Source organism: Strigops habroptila, unplaced genomic scaffold (genome assembly GCF_004027225.2).
Source record: "Strigops habroptila isolate Jane unplaced genomic scaffold, bStrHab1.2.pri NW_022045628.1_ctg1, whole genome shotgun sequence".
Classification (NCBI taxonomy): Eukaryota; Metazoa; Chordata; class Aves; order Psittaciformes; family Psittacidae; genus Strigops; species Strigops habroptila.
Genome location: NW_022651105.1, coordinates 134,718 through 152,937, shown reverse-complemented (window position 1 = coordinate 152,937; position 18,220 = coordinate 134,718). Strand labels below are relative to the sequence as shown.

General features: G+C 65.9%; 3 protein-coding genes across 3 annotated transcripts; all 3 read left to right on the top strand.

The window, feature by feature from the left end:
- Window positions 1-64: 64 nt before the first annotated feature.
- On the top strand, window positions 65-8,978 carry NOP53 (NOP53 ribosome biogenesis factor). Its single transcript, XM_030475015.1, has 13 exons — window positions 65-293; window positions 1,026-1,096; window positions 1,173-1,260; window positions 1,777-1,979; window positions 2,065-2,135; window positions 2,866-2,958; window positions 3,480-3,584; window positions 4,505-4,669; window positions 5,450-5,616; window positions 7,405-7,471; window positions 7,749-7,825; window positions 7,911-7,967; window positions 8,924-8,978. The coding sequence occupies exons 1-13, from the start codon at window positions 88-90 to the stop codon at window positions 8,928-8,930; spliced, it is 1,377 nt and encodes a 458-aa protein (XP_030330875.1). The 5' UTR covers window positions 65-87; the 3' UTR covers window positions 8,931-8,978.
- A 2,505-nt stretch (window positions 8,979-11,483) lies between these two features.
- On the top strand, window positions 11,484-13,641 carry LOC115603262 (selenoprotein W-like). Its single transcript, XM_030475014.2, has 5 exons — window positions 11,484-11,589; window positions 12,071-12,095; window positions 12,174-12,227; window positions 12,633-12,707; window positions 13,270-13,641. The coding sequence occupies exons 1-5, from the start codon at window positions 11,555-11,557 to the stop codon at window positions 13,348-13,350; spliced, it is 270 nt and encodes an 89-aa protein (XP_030330874.1). The 5' UTR covers window positions 11,484-11,554; the 3' UTR covers window positions 13,351-13,641.
- A 965-nt stretch (window positions 13,642-14,606) lies between these two features.
- Window positions 14,607-18,005, top strand: DMAC2 (distal membrane arm assembly complex 2). The gene is made up of 6 exons (XM_030475011.1): window positions 14,607-14,661; window positions 14,795-14,904; window positions 15,645-15,725; window positions 15,802-15,935; window positions 17,569-17,731; window positions 17,814-18,005. The coding sequence occupies exons 1-6, from the start codon at window positions 14,644-14,646 to the stop codon at window positions 17,977-17,979; spliced, it is 672 nt and encodes a 223-aa protein (XP_030330871.1). The 5' UTR covers window positions 14,607-14,643; the 3' UTR covers window positions 17,980-18,005.
- The last annotated feature ends 215 nt before the right edge of the window (window positions 18,006-18,220 follow it).

Below are 18,220 nucleotides of genomic sequence, written 5' to 3'. Positions count from 1 at the left end.
TTCCCAAGATGGCGTCCTCCACAGGGCGGCCGGAAGTGGCTTCCCTTCTCTTCCGGCGTGCTCCGGAGCGTGGCCGTCCTTTCCAAGATGGCGGCGGCCGCGGTCTCCGCGTCGTTCCTGGGCCTGGGCCCCGGCTCCCGGGATCCCGGCGCCGCCGCCGCCGCCCGGCGCCGCTCCCGCGGGCCCCGCAACCGCAAGAAGGGCTGGAAGCGTCTGTCCGGCCCCGAGGCGCGCCTGGGCCGCGAAATCGCCGACTTCCTCGAAGATGTGGCGCTGCAGCAGCGGACCGCGGGGTGAGGGGATCAGAGGGGATTTGGGGGGGATCGAAGGGGTTTGGGGGGGACTAAAGGGGATTTGGGGGGGACTAAAGGGGTTTGGGGGGGACTAAAGGGGTTTTGGGGGGGACTAAAGGGGTTTGGGGGGGTTCGAAGGGGGTTTGGGGGGGACTAAAGGGGTTTGGGGGGGCTCGAAGGGGTTTGGGGGGACTAAAGGGGTTTGGGGGGGCTCGAAGGGGTTTGGGGGGACTAAAGGGGTTTGGGGGGGCTCAAAGAGATTTGCGGGGGTCCCAAAGGGGTTTGGGGGGCTCAGAGAGGCTTTAGGGGGTCCCAAAAGGGGTATTGGGGGTCTCAGAGGGGCTTTGTGGGGTGCCAAAGGGGGTTTGGGGGGGACTAAAGGGATTTTGAGGGGGCTCAAAGGGATTTGGGGGGGTCTCAAAGGGGTTTGGGGGCGGCTCAAAGGGGTTTTGGGGGTCCCAAAGTCGTTTTGAGGGTCTCAGAAGGGCTTTGGGGGGTCCCAAAGGGGGTTTGGGGGGAACAGGAGGGGGTTTGGGGGGGCTCAGAGGGGGTTTGGGGGCTTCAAAGGAGTTTTGGGAGGGTCCCAAAGGGATTTTGAGGGGGCTCAAAGGGATTTGGGGGGGTCCCAGAGGGGTTTTGGGGGGTCCCAGAGGGGTTTTGGGGGGTCCCAGAGGGGCTTTGGGGGGGCTCAGAGGGGGTTTTGGGGGTACATTTTGGGCTCCCCCCCTTTAGGGGCCTCATCTCGGAGCAGCCGGACGAGGGGCTCTTCTTCATGGACACCGGGAACGCCGCCAAGGACAAGGGTGAGGGTCGGGGGGGGCCCGGCCCCCTGCCCGTTTGGGGGTCCGGCCCCCCCTCACTTTGAGGCGCCCCCCCCAGGCCGGCGCCTGCCCCCCCAGGCCGAGGTGAAGCCGCTCCATGTGGACCTGGTGCTCCAGTCGCGCTCCAAAGTGCCGGCGCCCAAACAGTGAGGAGATGGGGGGGGATCCCCATTCCCTGCCCCATCCCTGCCCCATTCCCTGCCCCATCCCTGTTCCCTGCCCCATTCCCTGCCCCATCCCTGTTCCCTGCCCCATTCCCTGCCCCATCCCTGCCCCATTCCCTGCCCCATCCCTGCCCCATTCCCTGCCCCATTCCCTGCCCCATCCCTGCCCCATTCCCTGCCCCATTCCCTGCCCCATTCCCTGCCCCATCCCTGCCCCATTCCCTGCCCCATTCCCTGCCCCATTCCCTGCCCCATTCCCTGCCCCATCCCTGCCCCATCCCTGCCCCATTCCCTGCCCCATCCCTGCCCCATTCCCTGCCCCATCCCTGTTCCCTGCCCCATCCCTGCCCCATCCCTGCCCCATTCCCTGCCCCATCCCTGCCCCATCCCTGCCCCATTCCCTGCCCCATTCCCTGCCCCATCCCTGCCCCATCCCTGCCCCATTCCCTGCCCCATCCCTGCCCCATCCCTGCCCCATCCCTAACCCCCCGTTCCCAGCGTTCTCGCCCGGCAGTTTCCCAGCTCGCGCCGCCGGAGGCGCCGCCGGGAATCCTGGGCCGAGCAGGCGGAGAAGGGGCTGTTCCCGCGGGGGGAGCGGCGCCGGCGCCACCGGCTGTGCCGGGACAGCGCCGCCCCCCCCCGCCGGGAGAGGGGGCGCTCGGACCCCGACAGGGCCTTCTACGACCTATGGGGGGCCCAGAGTAAGTGATGGGGGGCAAGGGGGGGGGTTGGGGGGGGCAAAAGGGGGTCTGGAGGGGTCGAACCATGTTGTGGCCCCCCCCCCAGACCCCCTGGAGCAGGCGCTGGTGGGGCAGGACCAGTGGTTCCTGCAGCAGACCAAGAAGCTCAAGGTCAAGGTGAGGGTTGGGGGGGCTCAAAGAGGGGGTTTGGGGGGGTTCAATGCGGGTTGGGAGGGTTTAAGGGGGGATTCAAGGGGGGTTCAAGGAGTTTAAAGGGGATGTTGGGGGGTTTAAAGGGAGTTTTGGGGGTTTAAGGGGGTTCAAGGGGGGGTTTGGGGTTCAGTGGGGGGGTTTAAGGGAAGTTTTGGGGGTTTAAGGGGGTCCAAGGGGGGGTTTGGGGTTCAATGGGGGGGTTTAAGGGGAGTTTTGGGGGTTTAAGGGGGTTCAGCGGGGGGGTTTGGGGTTCAATGGGAGGGTTTAAGGGGAGTTTTGGGGGTTTAAGGAGGTCCAAGGGGGGGTTTGGAGGTTTGATGGGGTGGTTTAGGGGGTTAAGGGGGGTTTGGGGGCTTTAAGAGGGGTTCAAAGGGGGTTCTGGGGGGTTCAAGAGGGGTATGAGGAGGGGTTGGGGTGTTTAAGGAGGGTTTGGGGGTCCAAAGGGGGGTGTAAGGGGGTTCAGGGGGGGTTTAAGGAGGGGTTTGGGGTGTTTAAGGGGGTTTGGGGGGATTAAAGAGGTTTAAGGGGGGAGTTAAAGGGCTTTAAGGGGGGGTTGGGGGGCTAAGGGGGGTTTTGGGGTGCTTAAGAGGGTTCAAGGGGGGGGGCTTAAGGGGGTTTAAGGGAGGGTTTAAGGGGGTTCAAGGGTGGGTTTGGGCTTCGGCTCCCCCTGACCCCCGCTGACCCCCAATCCCAGCGCCCCCCCCGGCTGCAGCCGCTCCCGTCGGTCCCGGCTCTGGAGGTCATCGACGGCGGCGGCTCCTATAACCCGGCCTTCGGGGAGCACCAGGTCTGAGGGGCACCGGGACCCCCCCACATTGTGGTGAATGGGACCCCCCCACATGGGGGTGAATGGGACCCCCCCCATAGGGGTGAATGGGACCCCCCCCATTGGGGTGGATGGGACCCTCCTACATTGGGGTGAATGAGACCCCCCCATTGGGTAAATGAGACGCCCCTACATGGGGTGAATGGGACCCCACATTGTGGTCAATGGGACCCCCCCATTGGGTTGAATAGGACCCCCCCACATGGGGGTGAATAGGACCCCTCCACATTGCTGTGACTGGGCTCCCCCCATGGGGTGAATGGGACCCCCCACATTGGGGTGAATGGGACCCCCCATGGGGTGAATGGGACCCTCCTACATTGGGGTGAATGGGACCCCCTATGGGGGTGAATGGGACCCTCCTACACTGGGATGAATGGGACCCCCCCCCCATTGGGGTTACTGGCACCCCCCCACTATTGGGTGAATAGACCTCCCCGGGGGTGCCTGGGCCCCCCCATGTGGTGACGGCCCCCCCGCAGGCGCTGCTGCTGCGGGCGCACGAGGACGAGTTGAAGAAGCAGCGGGAAGCGGAAAAGCTGGAGCGGCAGCTGCGGATCCCGGAGGGAATCCCGCTTCCCACCCCCGTGAGTGCCCCCCCCCGCTTCCCCCCCCCGCATCCCGCTTCCCACCCCCGTGAGTGCCCCCCCCATCCCCCCCCCGCATCCCGCTTCCCACCCCCGTGAGTGCCCCCCCCATCCCCCCCCCGCTTCCCACCCCCGTGGGTGCCCCCCCCCACATCCCGCATCCCCCCCCGCTTCCCACCCCCGTGAGTGCCCCCCCCGTGAGTGCCCCCCCCGCATCCCGCATCCCCCCCTGTGAGTGCCCCCCCCGCATCCCCCCCCGCTTCCCATCCCCATGAGTGCCCCCCCCCGCATCCCGCATCCCCCCCCGCTTCCCACCCCCGTGAGTGCCCCCCCCGCATCCTGCATCCCCCCCCGCTTCCCACCCCCGTGAGTGCCCCCCCCGTGAGGGCCCCCCCCGCATCCCGCATCCCCCCCCGTGAGTGCCCCCCCCGCGTCCCCCCCCGCTTCCCATCCCCATGAGTGCCCCCCCCCGCATCCCGCATCCCCCCCCGCTTCCCACCCCCGTGAGTGCCCCCCCCGCATCCCGCATCCCCCCCCACTTCCCACCCCCGTGAGTGCCCCCCCCGCATCCTGCATCCCCCCCCGCTTCCCACCCCCGTGAGTGCCCCCCCGCATCCCGCATCCCCCCCCCGCTTCCCACCCCCGTGAATGGCCCCCCCGCATCCCGCATCCCCCCCCCGTTATTGCCCCCCCCCGCTTCCCACCCCCGTGAGTGCCCCCCCCCGTGAGTGCCCCCCCCGCATCCCGCATCCCCCCCCGTGAGTGCCCCCCCCGCATCCCCCCCTGCTTCCCATCCCCGTGAGTGCCCCCCCCGCATCCCGCATCCCCCCCCCCGTTATTGCCCCCCCCCGCTTCCCACCCCCATGAGTGCCCCCCCCGTGAGTGCCCCCCCGCATCCCGTCTGGGCTCTCCTCCTGCAGGAGTCGGTGTTCCAGGAGCAGTGCGAGGGGCTGCTGGAGGAGGAGCAGGAGGAGCAGGAGCAGGAGCAGCAGGAGCAGGAAGCGGGGCCCCGGGCAGCTCGGAAGGGCCAAAGCGGGAAGAAGACGGAGCGGCAGCGGCGCCGGGAGAGGGAGGCGCGAGCGCTGGTGCGCACGGGCCGGCAGGAGGGCGGGAATGCCGCTGGGACAGCGGGACACCGGGGTGTCGATGGGACATGGGGTGTCAATGGGGACGCAGGGGTGTCAATGGGACACAGGGATGTTGATGGGGCGCAGGGGTGTCAATGGGACATAGGGGTGTCAATGGGATACAGGGGCGTCGATGGGACACGGGGGTGTCGATGGGATACGGGGCTGTCGATGGGATACGGGGGTGTCGATGGGATACGGGGCATGTCGATGGGATACGGGGGTGTCGATGGGATACGGGGCATGTCGATGGGATACGGGGGTGTCGATGGGACATGAGGTGTCGATGGGATACAGGGATGTCAGTGGGGACACAGAGATGTCGATGGGGCATGAGGGTGTCAATGGGGACAGGGGGTGTCAATTGGGATACAGGAAAGTCAATGGGATACGGGGATGTCGATGGGATACGAGGGTGTTAATGGGGATACAGGGATGTGGATGGGATACGGGGGTGTCGATGGGATACGGGGGTGTCGATGGGGACACGGGGTGTCGATGGGGACAGGGGGTGTCAGTGGGACCCGGGGATGTCAATAGGACCCGGGGGTGTCAGTGGGGACCCAGGGGTGTCAATGGGACCCGGGAGTGTCAATGGGGACAAGGGGTGTCAATGGGACCCGGGGGTGTCAGTGGGGACCGGGGGGGTCAATAGGACCCGGTGGTGTCAATGGAGACAGGGGGGGTGTCAATGGGACGCGCTGTCCCAGCGGCTGTTCCGTGCTCCCCCCCCCGCAGGCGCAGCGGCAGCGGCGGGAGGCGGCGGCGCGGCGCGCACGGCAGGGGCTGTTCCGGCTGCGCGCGCTCCGCCGGCAGGTGGCGCTGCGGGACGCGGAGCTGCGGCGGCGGCGCCAGCGGCGGGAGGAGGCGCGGGCCCGGCGCGTGCGGCGCCTCGGGCCGCGGCGGTGCGCGGGGCGGGGCTAACGGGAGGGGCGGGGCTAGAGGGGAGGGGAGGGGCTAAAGGGGAGGGAGGGGCTAAAGAGGAGAGCATGGGGCCATAGAGGGGAGGGAGGGGGTAAAGAGAGGGGCGGGGCTAAAGAGGGGAGGGAGGGGATAAAGGGAAGGGGATAAAGAGGGGAGGGGATAAAGAGGAGGGAGGGGGTAAAGGGGAGGGAGGGGCCATAGAGGGGCGGGAGGGGGTAAAGAGAGGGGCGGGGCTAAAGAGGGGAGGGAGGGGTTAAAGGGGGCGGAGCTAAAGGGGGAGGGGCCAAAGAGGGTGAGGGGCTATAGAGGGGTGGGGGGCTAAAGAGAGGGGCGGGGTCAATGGGAGGGCGTGGCTAAAGAGGGGAGGGGCCATAGGGAGAGGGGAGGCTAAAGAGGGGAGGGGCGGGGCTATAGAGGGGTGGGAGGGGCTAAAGAGAAGAGTGGGGTCAATGGGAGGGCGTGGCTAAAGAGGGAAGGGGATAAAGAGGGGTGGGGGCATAGGGAGGAGGGCGGGGCTAAAGAGAGGAGGGCGGGGCCATGGAGGGAGGGGCGGGGCTAATGGAGTAGGGAGGGGCTAAAGAGGGGAAGGCGGGGCTAACGGGTTAGGGAGGGACTAAAGAGGGGTGGGCGGGGCTAAAGGGGAGAGGGAGGGGCTAAGGTAGAGGGCGGGGCTAGAGGGAAGAGGGGCTGTAGGGAGGAGGGAGGGGCTAAAGAGAGAAGGGCGGGACCATGGAGGGATAGGCGGGGCTAATGGGAGTAGGGAGGGGCTAAAGAGGGGAAGGCGGGGCTAGAGAGATGGGCGGGGCTAACGGGGGTAGGGAGGGACTAAAGGGGAGGGCGGGGCTAAAGGGGGAGGGGGCTAAGGGAGAGGGCGGGGCTAAGGAAGGGAGGGGCGGGGCTAAAGGGGAGGGCGGGGCCAAGGCGGGTGATGGGGTGTAAGGGGGGGGGGGACTTGGGGGAGATTTGGGGCGCTCCCGGGGTTCCTTGGGGCAGATTTGGGGTGTCTTGGGGGCACTGGTGGGGTCCGGGGTGCAAAGAGGGGTCTGGGGGGATTTTGGGAGGCATTGGGGGGGTTTGGGGTGCAAAGGGGGGATTTCGGGGGGGTTGGGGTGCATTGGGCTGGATTTGGGGTGCATTGAGGTGAGTTTGGGTACATTGGGGTGTATTGGGGTACATTGGAGTGCATTGGGGTGTATTTGAGGTACATTGGGGTGTATTTGGGGTGCATTGGGGTACATTGGGGTGCATTGGGGGTGCATTGAGGTGCATTGGGGTACATTGGGGTGTATTTGGGGTGCATTGGGGTGTAATTGGGGTGCATTGGGGGTGCACTGGGGTACATTGGGGTGCATTGGGGGTACATTGGGGTGCATTGGGGTGCACTGGGGTACATTGGGGGTACATTGGGGTGCACTGGGGGTGCATTGGTGTGTATTTGGGGTGCACTGGGGTGCATTGGGGTGCATTGGGGTGTATTTGGGGTGCACTGCGGTGCACTGGGGTACATTGGGGGTGCACTGGGGTACATTGGGGTGCACTGGGGTGCACTGGGGTGCATTGGGGTATATTTGGGGTGCATTGGGGTGCATTGGGGTACATTGGGGTGCACTGGGGTACATTGGGGGTGCATTGGGGTACATTGGGGTGCACTGGGGGTGCATTGGGGGTGCATTGGGGTACATTGGGGTGCACTGGGGTACATTGGGGGTGCACTGGGGTACATTGGGGTGCACCGGGGTGCACTGGGCTGAACTCGGGGTCCCCCCCAGGTACGAGGAGCCGGCTCTGGACGTGCAGCTCAGCCACGAGCTCCCCGAGTCGCTGCGGGCGCTGAAGGTCAGTTCCCCTTTGGGGGGGCTCCTTTGGGGGGGTCCCCCCCATTTTGGGGGGCGGGGGGGGGGGGGGGGCGCCCCCTGATGAGACCCATCCTTGCGCTACGAGGATTCCCGCCGGGAATGTGAAGGCTTTGGGGGTCCCGAGGCCCCAGCGAGCGGCGGGGCCTTGGGTGCTGAGGGCGCTCGTCCCTGGGGGGCTCCGGAGCCCCCCAAAAGCTGGGGGGGGGGGGGGTCCCCCCTTTTCCGCCCCATTCCCAGCCCTGTCCCCCCATTCCCAGCCCGAGGGCAGCATCCTGCGGGACCGCTTCAAGAGCTTCCAGAAGCGGAACATGATCGAGCCAAGGGAAAGAGCCAAGTAAGGGGGCGGGGGGGGGGGGGGGAGTCCTGCCCCACACGTGTGGGGCGATGGGGGTGACTCTGGACCCCCCCCCTTTTGCCAGGTTCAAGCGCAGGTATCGCGTCAAGTACGTGGAGAAGAGAGCGTTCCGAGCCGTGACGTGAGTGTGACCCCCCCTGCCCCCTAAGTGTGGGTCTGAGCCCCCTAAGTGTGGGTTTGGGCCCCTCCTTGCCCCCTAAGTGTGGGTCTGGGCCCCCTAAGTGTGGGTCTGGGCCCCCTAAGTGTGGGTCTGGGCCCCTCCTTGCCCCCTAAGTGTGGGTCTGGGCCCCCTAAGTGTGGGTCTGGGCCCCCTAAGTGTGGGTCTGGGCCCCTCCTTGCCCCCTAAGTGTGGGTCTGGGCCCCTACCTGCCCCCTAAGTGTGGGTCTGGGCCCCCTAAGTGTGGGTCTGGGCCCCTAAGTGTGGGTCTGGGCCCCTCCTTGCCCCCTAAGTGTGGGTCTGGGCCCCTACCTGCCCCCTAAGTGTGGGTCTGGGCCCCCTAAGTGTGGGTCTGGGCCCCTCCGTGCCCCCTAAGTGTGGGTCTGAGCCCCCTAAGTGTAGGTCTGGGCCCCTCCTTGCCCCCTAAGTGTGGGTCTGGGCCCCTCCCTGCCCCCTAAGTGTGGGTCAGGGCCCCCTAAGTGTGGGTCTGGCCCCCTCCTGCCCCCTAAGTGTGAGTCTGGGCCTCTCCCTGCCCCCTAAGTGTGGGTCTGAGCCCCCTAAGTGTAGGTCTGGGCCCCTCCTTGTCCCCTAAGTGTGGGTCTGGGCCCCTCCCTGCCCCCTAAGTGTGGGTCAGGGCCCCCTAAGTGTGGGTCTGGCCCCCGCCTGCCCCCTAAGTGTGAGTCTGGGCCTCATAAGTGTGGGTCAGGCCCCCTCCCGCCCCCTAGGTGTGGGTCTGAGCCCCCTAAGTGTGGGTCAGACTTCAATCCCCCAATAAGTGTGGGTCTGAGCTCCCTAAGTGTGGGTCTGGGCCCATCCCCCGCCCCATAAGTGTGGGTCTGGGCCCCCCCCCATCCCCTCGGTGTGGGTCTGGGCCCCACAAGTGTGGGTCAGGCCCCCCTGACCCCTGTTCTCTGTTCCAGGCTGTAACGTGGATCCCGGCGGATGCATCGACCCAATAAACGCTTTGGCCCCACGGCTGCTCCCGCTGGGTCCTGGGGGGGGACACGGGGTGGGGGACACGGGGTGGGGGGCACATGTGGGGCACATGGGGGGGACACGGGGGGGGGCACGTGGGGGGCCCAGTTAAACCCCCCCATTAAATGGATGCGCCCGGACCCCCCCATTGGGTCCCCCCCCGGTTGTGGGTCCCCCCCCCCCGAGGCCATTGGGTGCAGGTCCTGTTGTACCGTGGGGGGGACACAGCCCCATGGAGCTCCCCCAGCCCCATAGGGAGCTCCCCCAGCCCCATAGGGAGCTCCCCTGCCCTATGGAGCTCCCCCTGCCCCATGGAGCTCCCCCAGCCCCATAGGGAGCTCCCCTGCCCTATGGAGCTCCCCCTGCCCCATGGAGCTCCCCCAGCCCCATAGGGAGCTCCCCTGCCCTATGGAGCTCCCCCAGCCCCATGGAGCTCCCCCTGCCCCATAGGGAGCTCCCCCGCCCCATAGGGAGCTCCCTGCCCCATGGAGCTCACTCACTCAGAGGCCGATTCACTGGACTGGGTCCTTCTTGATGCTCTTCACCAATGGTGGACGTCCATAGAACCCCATGGGGGGCAGCCCCATAGAGCTCACACAGCCCCATGGAGATACAGCCCCATGGAGCTCACACAGCCCCATGGAGGTACAGCCCCATGGGGACGCAGCCCCATGGAGCTCGCACAGCCCCATGGAGGTACAGCCCCATGGGGACGCAGCCCCATGGAGCTCGCACAGCCCCATGGTGAGGTCCTGCCTGCTCCTTCTTGATGCTCTTCATCATGGTGGACCCCATAGAACCCCTGGGCCCCATAGAACCCCATGGAGACACAGCCCCATGGAGGCACAACCCACCGAAGGTCTCACACAGGTGACTCACTGCACTGAGTCCTTGATGCTCTGCCCCATGGCGGACACCCCGTAGATCCTCATGGCAACACAACCCTGTGGGGCGCTCACTCACCCCATAGTGCACTCACCTGCCCCATAGCGCACTCACCTGCCCCATAGCGCACTCACACATAGGCTGACTCACTGGCCTGTGGCCTTGTGGGTGCCACCACCTCTGTCCCCACACATGGTGGCCCCATTACCCCCATAGCCCCCATTGACCCCATTGGCCACCGTCAGCACCATCCTGCCGCAGTGGGGCAGGCGGCAATGGGGCTGCTGCAGACCCGGCACCGCTGCCATGGGGCGGGGGGCATGGGGCAGGGTGTGTGGGGTCCTACCTATAGATGTGGGTCCTACCTGGGTATGTGGGTCCTAGCTGGACCAAAACACATGGGTCCTACCTGTATGTGTGGGTCCTACCTGCACACGCGTGCCCCACATGTCCCCTCACACACGTGCCCCACATGTCTCCGCACACGCGTGCCCCACATGTCCCTGCGCACACATGTGGGGCACCCGCACACAGGCGCTCAGCGCAGGCCCCACACATGTGGGTCCGAGCTGGCCCCGGCCCCCCCCCCAGCCACAATGGGGTGTCCCCCCCATGTCCCCCCCATAGCGCTGCTGGGGCACACGGGCCCCATCTCCCCCTCCCTGAGCCTCCCCAATGCAAACCAGTGCCCCCCCCCCGGGACCACCCCCCCCATGGGCTGTCCCCATTATCGGGGGGGGGGGACGGACACGGACACACACACATTGGGGGGGATAACAACAAGGGGGGTGTGACAATGGGAGCGTCCATTTGTGCCCCCCCCCCCCCCCCCCCGGGGTGTGTTGGTCCCGCTGCCTCCCCATGGGCAGGGTCTGCCCCTAGGCGGTACCATTGTGTCCCGGGGGGGGGGGGCTCACCTGCATTGGGGTGTATTTGGGGTACACTGGGGTACATTGGGGTGTATTTGGGGTGCATTGGGATACATTGAGGTGTATTTGGGGTACATTGGGGTGAATTTAGGGTGCATTGGGGTGTATTTGGGGTGCATTGGGGTACATTGGGGTGCATTGGGGTGTATTTGGGGTGCACTGGGGTGCATTTGGGGTGCACTGGGGTGTATTTGGGGTGCATTGGGGTGTATTGGGGTGCATTGGGGGCACAGGGGTGAATTTGGGGTGCATTGGGGTGTATTTGGGGTGCATTGGGGTGCATTTGGGGTGCACTGGGGTGCATTGGGGGGCACTGGGGTGCATTGGGGTGTATTTGGGGTGAATTGGGGTGCATTGGGGTGCATTGGGTTGTATTTGGGGTGCATTGAGGTGTATTTGGGGTGCATTGTGGTGTATTTGGGGTGCATTGGGGTGCATTGGGGTGTATTTGGGGTGAATTGGGGTGCATTGGGGTGTATTTGGGGTGCATTGGGGTGCATTGGGGTGTATTTGGGGTGCATTGGGGTGCATTAGGGTACATTGGGGTGCATTGGGGTGCATTAGGGTGCATTGGGGTGTATTTGGGGTGCATTGGAGTGCATTTGGGGTGCATTGGGGTGCACTGGGGGTCACTGGTCTCACTGGGGGGTCAGAGGTCACACTGGGGGGGGGTGTCACTGGTCTCCCCCGTGCTGCCGCAGGGGGCGGGGCCTCGCTGCAGCCCGGGGGCGGGGCCAGCCCCGCGCATGCGCAGTCGCCGCCATGGACGAGCCGCTCCTCGTCACCGTGGTCTATTGGTACCGGGGGGGGGGGCTTAATGGGGGGTCCTTGTGTTTTGGGGGGTCCCTTTATTGGGGGGGGTCCCTTCATTGGGGGGTCCCTTTGTTTTGGGGGGGTTCTTGTGTTGCGGGGTCCCTTCATTGGGGGGTCCCTTTGTTTTGGGGGGGTCCTTGTGTTGAGGGGGGGGTCCCTTTATTGAGGGGGGGTCCCTTTGTTCTATGGGGGGTGCTTGTGTTTGGGGGGCCCCTTTATTGGGGGGGGGTCCCTTTGTTTTGGGGGGGGTCCCATTATTGAGGGGGGTCCCTTTGTTCTATGGAGGGTGCTTGTGTTTGGGGGTTCCCTTTATTGAGGGGGGGATCCTTGTGTTTGGGGGGGTCATTTATTGAGGGGGGGTCCCTGCTCTCTATGGGGGGGTCCCTGTGCTCTGTGTGTCCCTGTTTTGGGGGGGGGGGGGTGTCCCTTTGCAGGCCCCCCCCCCCACTGACACTCCCCCCACAGCGGTGCCTGAGGCTACAAGCCCAAGGTGAGCCCCGTGCCCCCCCCCCCCCTTTGTGTCCCCCCCCCAATGACACCGGGGTGACACCCCCCCCCCCATTCCCAGTTCCTGCAGCTCAAGCGGGAGCTGGAGCGGCGCTTCCCGAGGGGGCTGGAAGTGGTGAGGGGGGGCACATTGGGGGGGGGGGGGGGGGGTCACATGGGGGGGGTCATACACATGGGGGGCACACACATGGGGGGGGTCAGACACATGGGGGGTCACATACATTGGGGGGGTCACACACACATTGGGGTGGGGGGGGTCACACATGGGGGGCACAAATGGGGGAGGTCACATGGGGGGGCACACGTGAGGGGGTCACACACAAATTGTGGGCTTACACATGGGGGGGGTCACACATTGGGGGGGTCACACACTTTGGGGGGGGTCACACATTGGGGGGGTCACACGTGGGGGGGGTCACACACTTTGGGGGGGGGGGTCACACATTGGGGGGGGGTCACACGTGGGGGGTCTCACACACACACACTTTGGGGTGACCCCCCCCCCCCCCCGTGCCCCCAGCGCGGGCAGGGCACCAGGGAGGTGACGGGATGGTTCGAGGTGACGGTGGGCGGGAGCCTCGTGCACTCTAAGAAGGTGGGTGCCCCCCCCCCCCGGCATGTGACACCCCCCATGGGGGGGTGTGTGTGTGTGTGCACCCCCTGTCCTGCCATTCCCCCCATTCCCATCTATCCCCCCCATTCCCCCCATTCCCATCCATTCCCCCAATTCCCATCCATTCCCCCCATTCCCATCCATCCCCCCATTCCCATCCATGTCCCCCCATTCCCATCCATTCCCCCCATTCCCATCCATCCCCCCATTCCCATCCATTCCCCCCATTCCCATCCATGTCCCCCCATTCCCATCCATTCCCCCCATTCCCATCCATGTCCCCCCATTCCCATCCATTCCCCCATTCCCATCCATGTCCCCCCATTCCCATCCATTCCCCCCATTCCCATCCATTCCCCCCCATTCCCATCCATCTCCCCATTCCCATCTATCCCCCCATTCCCATCCATTCCCCCATTCCCCCCATTCCCCCCGTTCCCATCCATTCCCCCCGTTCCCGTCCATTCCCCCCGTTCCCGTCCATGCCCCCTCTCCCTGCTCCCCCCCCGTATCCCATTCCCATTCCCGTTCCCGTTCCCCTCAGGCCGGTGACGGTTTCGTGGACACGGAGGCGAAGCTGCAGCGCATCGCCGGAGCCATCGGCATGCTGCTGCCGCCCGCCTAACGCCGCGCCATTCCCGGCGCCATTCCCGGGATCCCGGCGCCATTCCCGGCGCAGCGCTCCATGACGGGAACAGCCAAAAGCAGCGGGTTGATCCCAGACCCCCCCGCGCTGCCGCCGGGATCCAGCCCTGATCCCGCCCCCTCTTCCCGCTCTTTTCGGTGGCTTTATCCCTGTTTTCCGCTTCTCCCGGCGTGAAGCCGCCGAACCCCGCGCTCAGCCGCGGGAATTTCCCGCTTCCCCCCCCCCGTTCCCGCAATCCCCGCTCATGGAATAAACTCATGGAAAACCCTCCCGGGAGCTGCCCCTTTAAGGCTTTTGGCGCCGGGTTCAACCCTCCCCGCGGGCGCGGCCGCAGGAGGCGCGTCTCCTTAGTCCCGCCTTCCGTGGAGCGTCGGCCGCCGATTGGCTGACAGGCGCATCAGTCAAAGGCGGTGTGCGCAGCCATTGGTTAAAGGGGAGGGGTGGTGTTCTGAAGGGGCGCGGAGGCTGCTGGGAGTTGTAGTCCCGGGGCGCTGAGAGCAGCGGCGGGGCCTTTAAAACCCCCCCCATTGCCCCCTTAACCCCCCCATTGCCCCTTTAATCCCATTGCCCCTTTAAACCCCCATTCCCTATGGAATGAGGGGTGATGTGGGGCGCTGGGGGGCGGTTCTGCTCAGTTGGAGGCAATTCCAAAGGGATCCAAGGCTGGATTATCCGGTTTAATCCATAAATACGGGGGGGTGGTGTTACCTAGAAAGAGGTGGATGCTCAATGGGGCTGTTCCGTGTGGGGAGTCCCTGCACGTGGGGGGGGGTCCATGGATGGTTCTATGGGGGGTTCTATGGGGGGGTTCTATGGGAGGGGGCTCTATGGGGGGGTTCCTGTCCCCCCCCGGGCAGATGGAGCCTGAGCCGGGGGGAGGGGGGGGTGTGTGTGTGTGGTGTGTTCGGGGTTAATCCGGGTTTAAGGCACCAATGAAGGGATAAGGGGGGGGGGAGGCTGGGATAGGACCCATAGCATGGGGGGTGGGGGGGGCACAACCCCAGTGCATCCCAGTGCTGGTCCCGGTGCATCCCAATACATCCCAGTGCTGATCCCGATGCATCCCAGTGCTGATCCCAGCGCATCCCAATACATCCCAGCGCTGTCCCAGTGCATCCCAATACATCCCAGTGCATCCCAGTGCTGTCCTGGTGCATCCCAATACATCCCAATACACCCCAGTGCATCCCAGCACACCCCAGCGCCGCCCCTCCGGCCCACGTGCCATTGTCCGCACGGCATCACGTGGCGCTACCACATGACACCTCCAACATGGCGGCGCCCAGGGCGGTGAGTTACAGCCGTGCCCTTGGGGACGCTGGTTCCTCGGGGGGGCCCCCCCCTCTCCCGGTGCCCCCCCCCATTTCCGCCCCACTTCCCGGTGCCCCCCCCCCCACTTCCCGGTGCCCCCCCGTGTCCGCAGGGCCCCGGGGCCCGGCTCCTGCAGCGCCTCAGCCGCTCGTTCTACGACGTGGAGGCGGCGCTGGGCTGGGCCGAGCGGCTGCGGCGGGCGCGGCTGCAGCGCCTCAACGCGTGAGTGCGGCCGGACCCACACGTGTGGGGCGGGGGCGGGACGCGGGGGGTGTCCGGCGCTAATGGGGCGAGGAGGGGGGGATCCATCACTTATGGGGGGGGGGCGGGTGTCACTTATGGGGCGGGATGGGAGGTTGTCCATCACTTATGGGGGGGCCTCACTTATGGGGCGGTCCACTTATGGGTAGGGAAGGGGGAGCCCCACACTTGTGGGGTGGGAGAAGGGGGGGGGGCTTAGGGAGGGACCCCTTCCAATTATGGGGTGCAGGGGAAGCAGGGGGATTGGGGACCCCCAATATGTGGGGTGGGAGGGAAGGGTTTGGATCCAGCCTCGTACATGTGGGGCGCAGCCATAGGGGTTGACGCAGCCCCATGCATGTGGGGCACAGCCATAGGGGTTGACGCAGCCCCATGCATGTGGGGCACAGCCATAGGGGTTGACGCAGCCCCATACACGTGGGGCACAGCCATAGGGGTTGACGCAGCCCCATGCATGTGGGGCACAGCCATAGGGGTTGATGCAGCCCCATACACGTGGGGCACAGCCATAGGGGTTGATGCAGCCCCATACACGTGGGGCACAGCCATAGGGGTTGATGCAGCCCCATACATGTGGGGCACAGCCATAGGGGTTGATGCAGCCCCATACATGTGGGGCACAGCCATAGGGGTTGATGCAGCCCCATACATGTGGGGCACAGCCATAGGGGTTGATGCAGCCCCACATTTCCCCCCTATAGGAACCAGGTCTACCTGAGGGACACTTATGGGCCCGACGTGGCCGCCGCCGCCTTCACCCTGTCCTTGGGCGGGGGGGTCAGGTGAGCCCCGCCCCACACGTGGGGGGTGCGTGTGCCCCATAAGCGTGGGGCAGGGCGTGAGGCTGCTCCCCCGCAGGTACGAGGGGCAGCAGCGGTGGCTGCGGCCCGAGGGGCGCTGGCACCCGCGGGTGCTGCAGCTCCGCGGCGTCCCGGTGCTGGGCCTCGACCTCAGCGGCTGCCCCGTCACCTACAGCGGCCTCGAGAACCTGCGTGAGCCCCCGCCCCATGGCGACCCCCCGCCCCATAGCGACCCACAGCCCCATAGAGACCCCCGCCCCATAGCGACCCACAGCCCCATAGAGACCCCCCCGCCCCATAGCGACCCTATAGCCCCATAGCGACCCCCTGCCCCATAGCGACCCCACAGCCCCATAGAGACCCCCCGCCCCATAGCGACCCTATAGCCCCATAGAGACCCACAGCCCCATAGAGACCCCACAGCCCCATAGCGACCCCCTGCCCCATAGCGACCCCACAGCCCCATAGAGACCCACAGCCCCATAGAGACCCCCCGCCCCATAGCGACCCCCCGCCCCATAGCGACCCTATAGCCCCATAGAGACCCACAGCCCCATAGAGACCCCCCCGCCCCATAGAGACCCCATAGCCCCATAGAGACCCCATAGCCCCATAGCGACCCCCCGCCCCATAGAGACCCCACAGCCCCATAGCGACCCCCCGCCCCATAGAGACCCCCCACCCCATAGCGACCCCCCGCCCCATAGAGACCCCATAGCCCCCTGTGGGACCCCCATATACCCCTATTGGACCCCCATAACCCCCCCTATGGGACACCCAATACCCCTATGGGATCCCCATAACCCCCTTTGGGACCCCTATAACCCCCTATGGAACCCCTATGGGACCCCATAACCCCCTATAGCACCCCCATAACCCCCTATGGGACCCCAAACACCCCTATGGGACCCCCATATATTCCCATGGGACCCCCATACTCCCCTATGGAACCCCCATAGCCCCCTATGGGACCCCCAATACCCCTATGGGACACCATAACCCGCTTTGGGACCCCCATATCCCCCTATGGGACCCCATACCCTGCTATGTGACCCCTTTGGGGCCCCCATAACCCCCTTTGGGACCCCTACAACCCTCTAAAGGACCCCATAACCCCTGTATGTGACTCTAATAACCCCCTATGGGACCCCAAACACCCCTATGGGCCCCCATATACCCCTATTGGACCCCCATAACCCCCTTTGGGACCCCCAATACCCCTATGGGACATCATAACCCCCTTTGGGACCCCCATATCCCCCTATGTGTCCCCATACCCCCCTATGTGGCCCCTTTGGGACCCCCGTAACTCCCTCTGGGACCCCATACCCCCCTATGGGACCCCTATGGGACACTCATATCCCCCTATGGGACCCCCACACTCCCCATGGAACCCCCATAACCCCGTCTGGAACCCCAAACACCCCTTTGGGACCCCCATAACCCCCCTGTGTGACTCCAATAACTCCCTATGGGACCCCAAACACCCCTATGGGACCCCCATATCCCCCTATGGGACCCCCAATACCCCTTTGGGACACCATAACCCCCTTTGGGACCCCATAACCCCCTATGTGACCCCTTTGGGACCCCCATAACCCCCTTTGGGACCCCATACCCCTCTATGGGACCCCTCTGGGACCCCCATATCCCCCTATGTGCCCCCATACACCCCTATGAGACCCCTTTGGGACCCCCATAACACCCTATGGAACCCCATAACCTCCTCTGGGACCCCTTTGGGACCCCCATATCCCCCCATGTGACCCCCCATGTGCCCCCCCCATGACCCCCTGTGACCCCCCTGTGCCCCCTGACCCCGCAGTGCCGCTCGCGCGGCTGCAGGAGTTGGCGCTGTGCGGCTGCGCGCACGTGGACGACTGGGCGGTGGCGCGCCTGCGCGCGCTCGCCGCCTCCCTGCGCGCGCTCTCGCTCGCGCGCTGCCCCCGCGTCACGGAGCGGGGCTTGGCCACGCTGCACCACTTCCGGTCCGTACCAACTGCACCGCCCGCGGGGGGGGGGGGGAAGACGGAGCCCGGCGGGGATAGATCCCTGCCCGTTATCCCGTAGGGAATTGCGGTACCTGGATGTGAGCGGCCTCACCGTGCCCAGCCCGGGGCTGGTGCGGATCCTGCTGGAAGAGATGCTCCCGCGATGCCACATTGTGGGAATGGAGCTGGAGCATCACCCCCCCCACCATGCGGACAACATGGACGGGTCCGGCCCCCCCTATTAAACGCGTGGAGTTGGGGCTTCCCTTGGGAGCGAGTGATGGGATTTGGGGGGTTATCCCCGATAGGGCACCCCCACACCCCATAGGAAGTGCTGGGATCGGGGGGACCCCTCCCGAGGGGTGAGTTCCCTCCGGGAGGGGTTTAATCCCGGCTCCAAGGGGCGGCAATTCCCTCTTCCCACCCTATTCCAGCCCCACAAAGGGGTTGATCCCTCCTGGGGGGGGGGGGGTGTTTTCCCCATCC

Bases quoted from the DNA above. Each gene is read 5' to 3' on its own strand.
- DMAC2 (XM_030475011.1), top strand. The intron at 14,905-15,644 runs GTGAGTGCGGCC...TCCCCCCTATAG, and splicing joins CGGCTGCAGCGCCTCAACGC to GAACCAGGTCTACCTGAGGG. The intron at 15,726-15,801 runs GTGAGCCCCGCC...GCTCCCCCGCAG, and splicing joins TCCTTGGGCGGGGGGGTCAG to GTACGAGGGGCAGCAGCGGT.
- NOP53 (XM_030475015.1), top strand. From the start codon at position 88: ATGGCGGCGGCCGCGGTCTCCGCGTCGTTCCTGGGCCTGGGCCCCGGC. The intron at 294-1,025 runs GTGAGGGGATCA...CCCCCCCTTTAG, and splicing joins CTGCAGCAGCGGACCGCGGG to GGGCCTCATCTCGGAGCAGC. The intron at 7,472-7,748 runs GTCAGTTCCCCT...CCCCATTCCCAG, and splicing joins AGTCGCTGCGGGCGCTGAAG to CCCGAGGGCAGCATCCTGCG.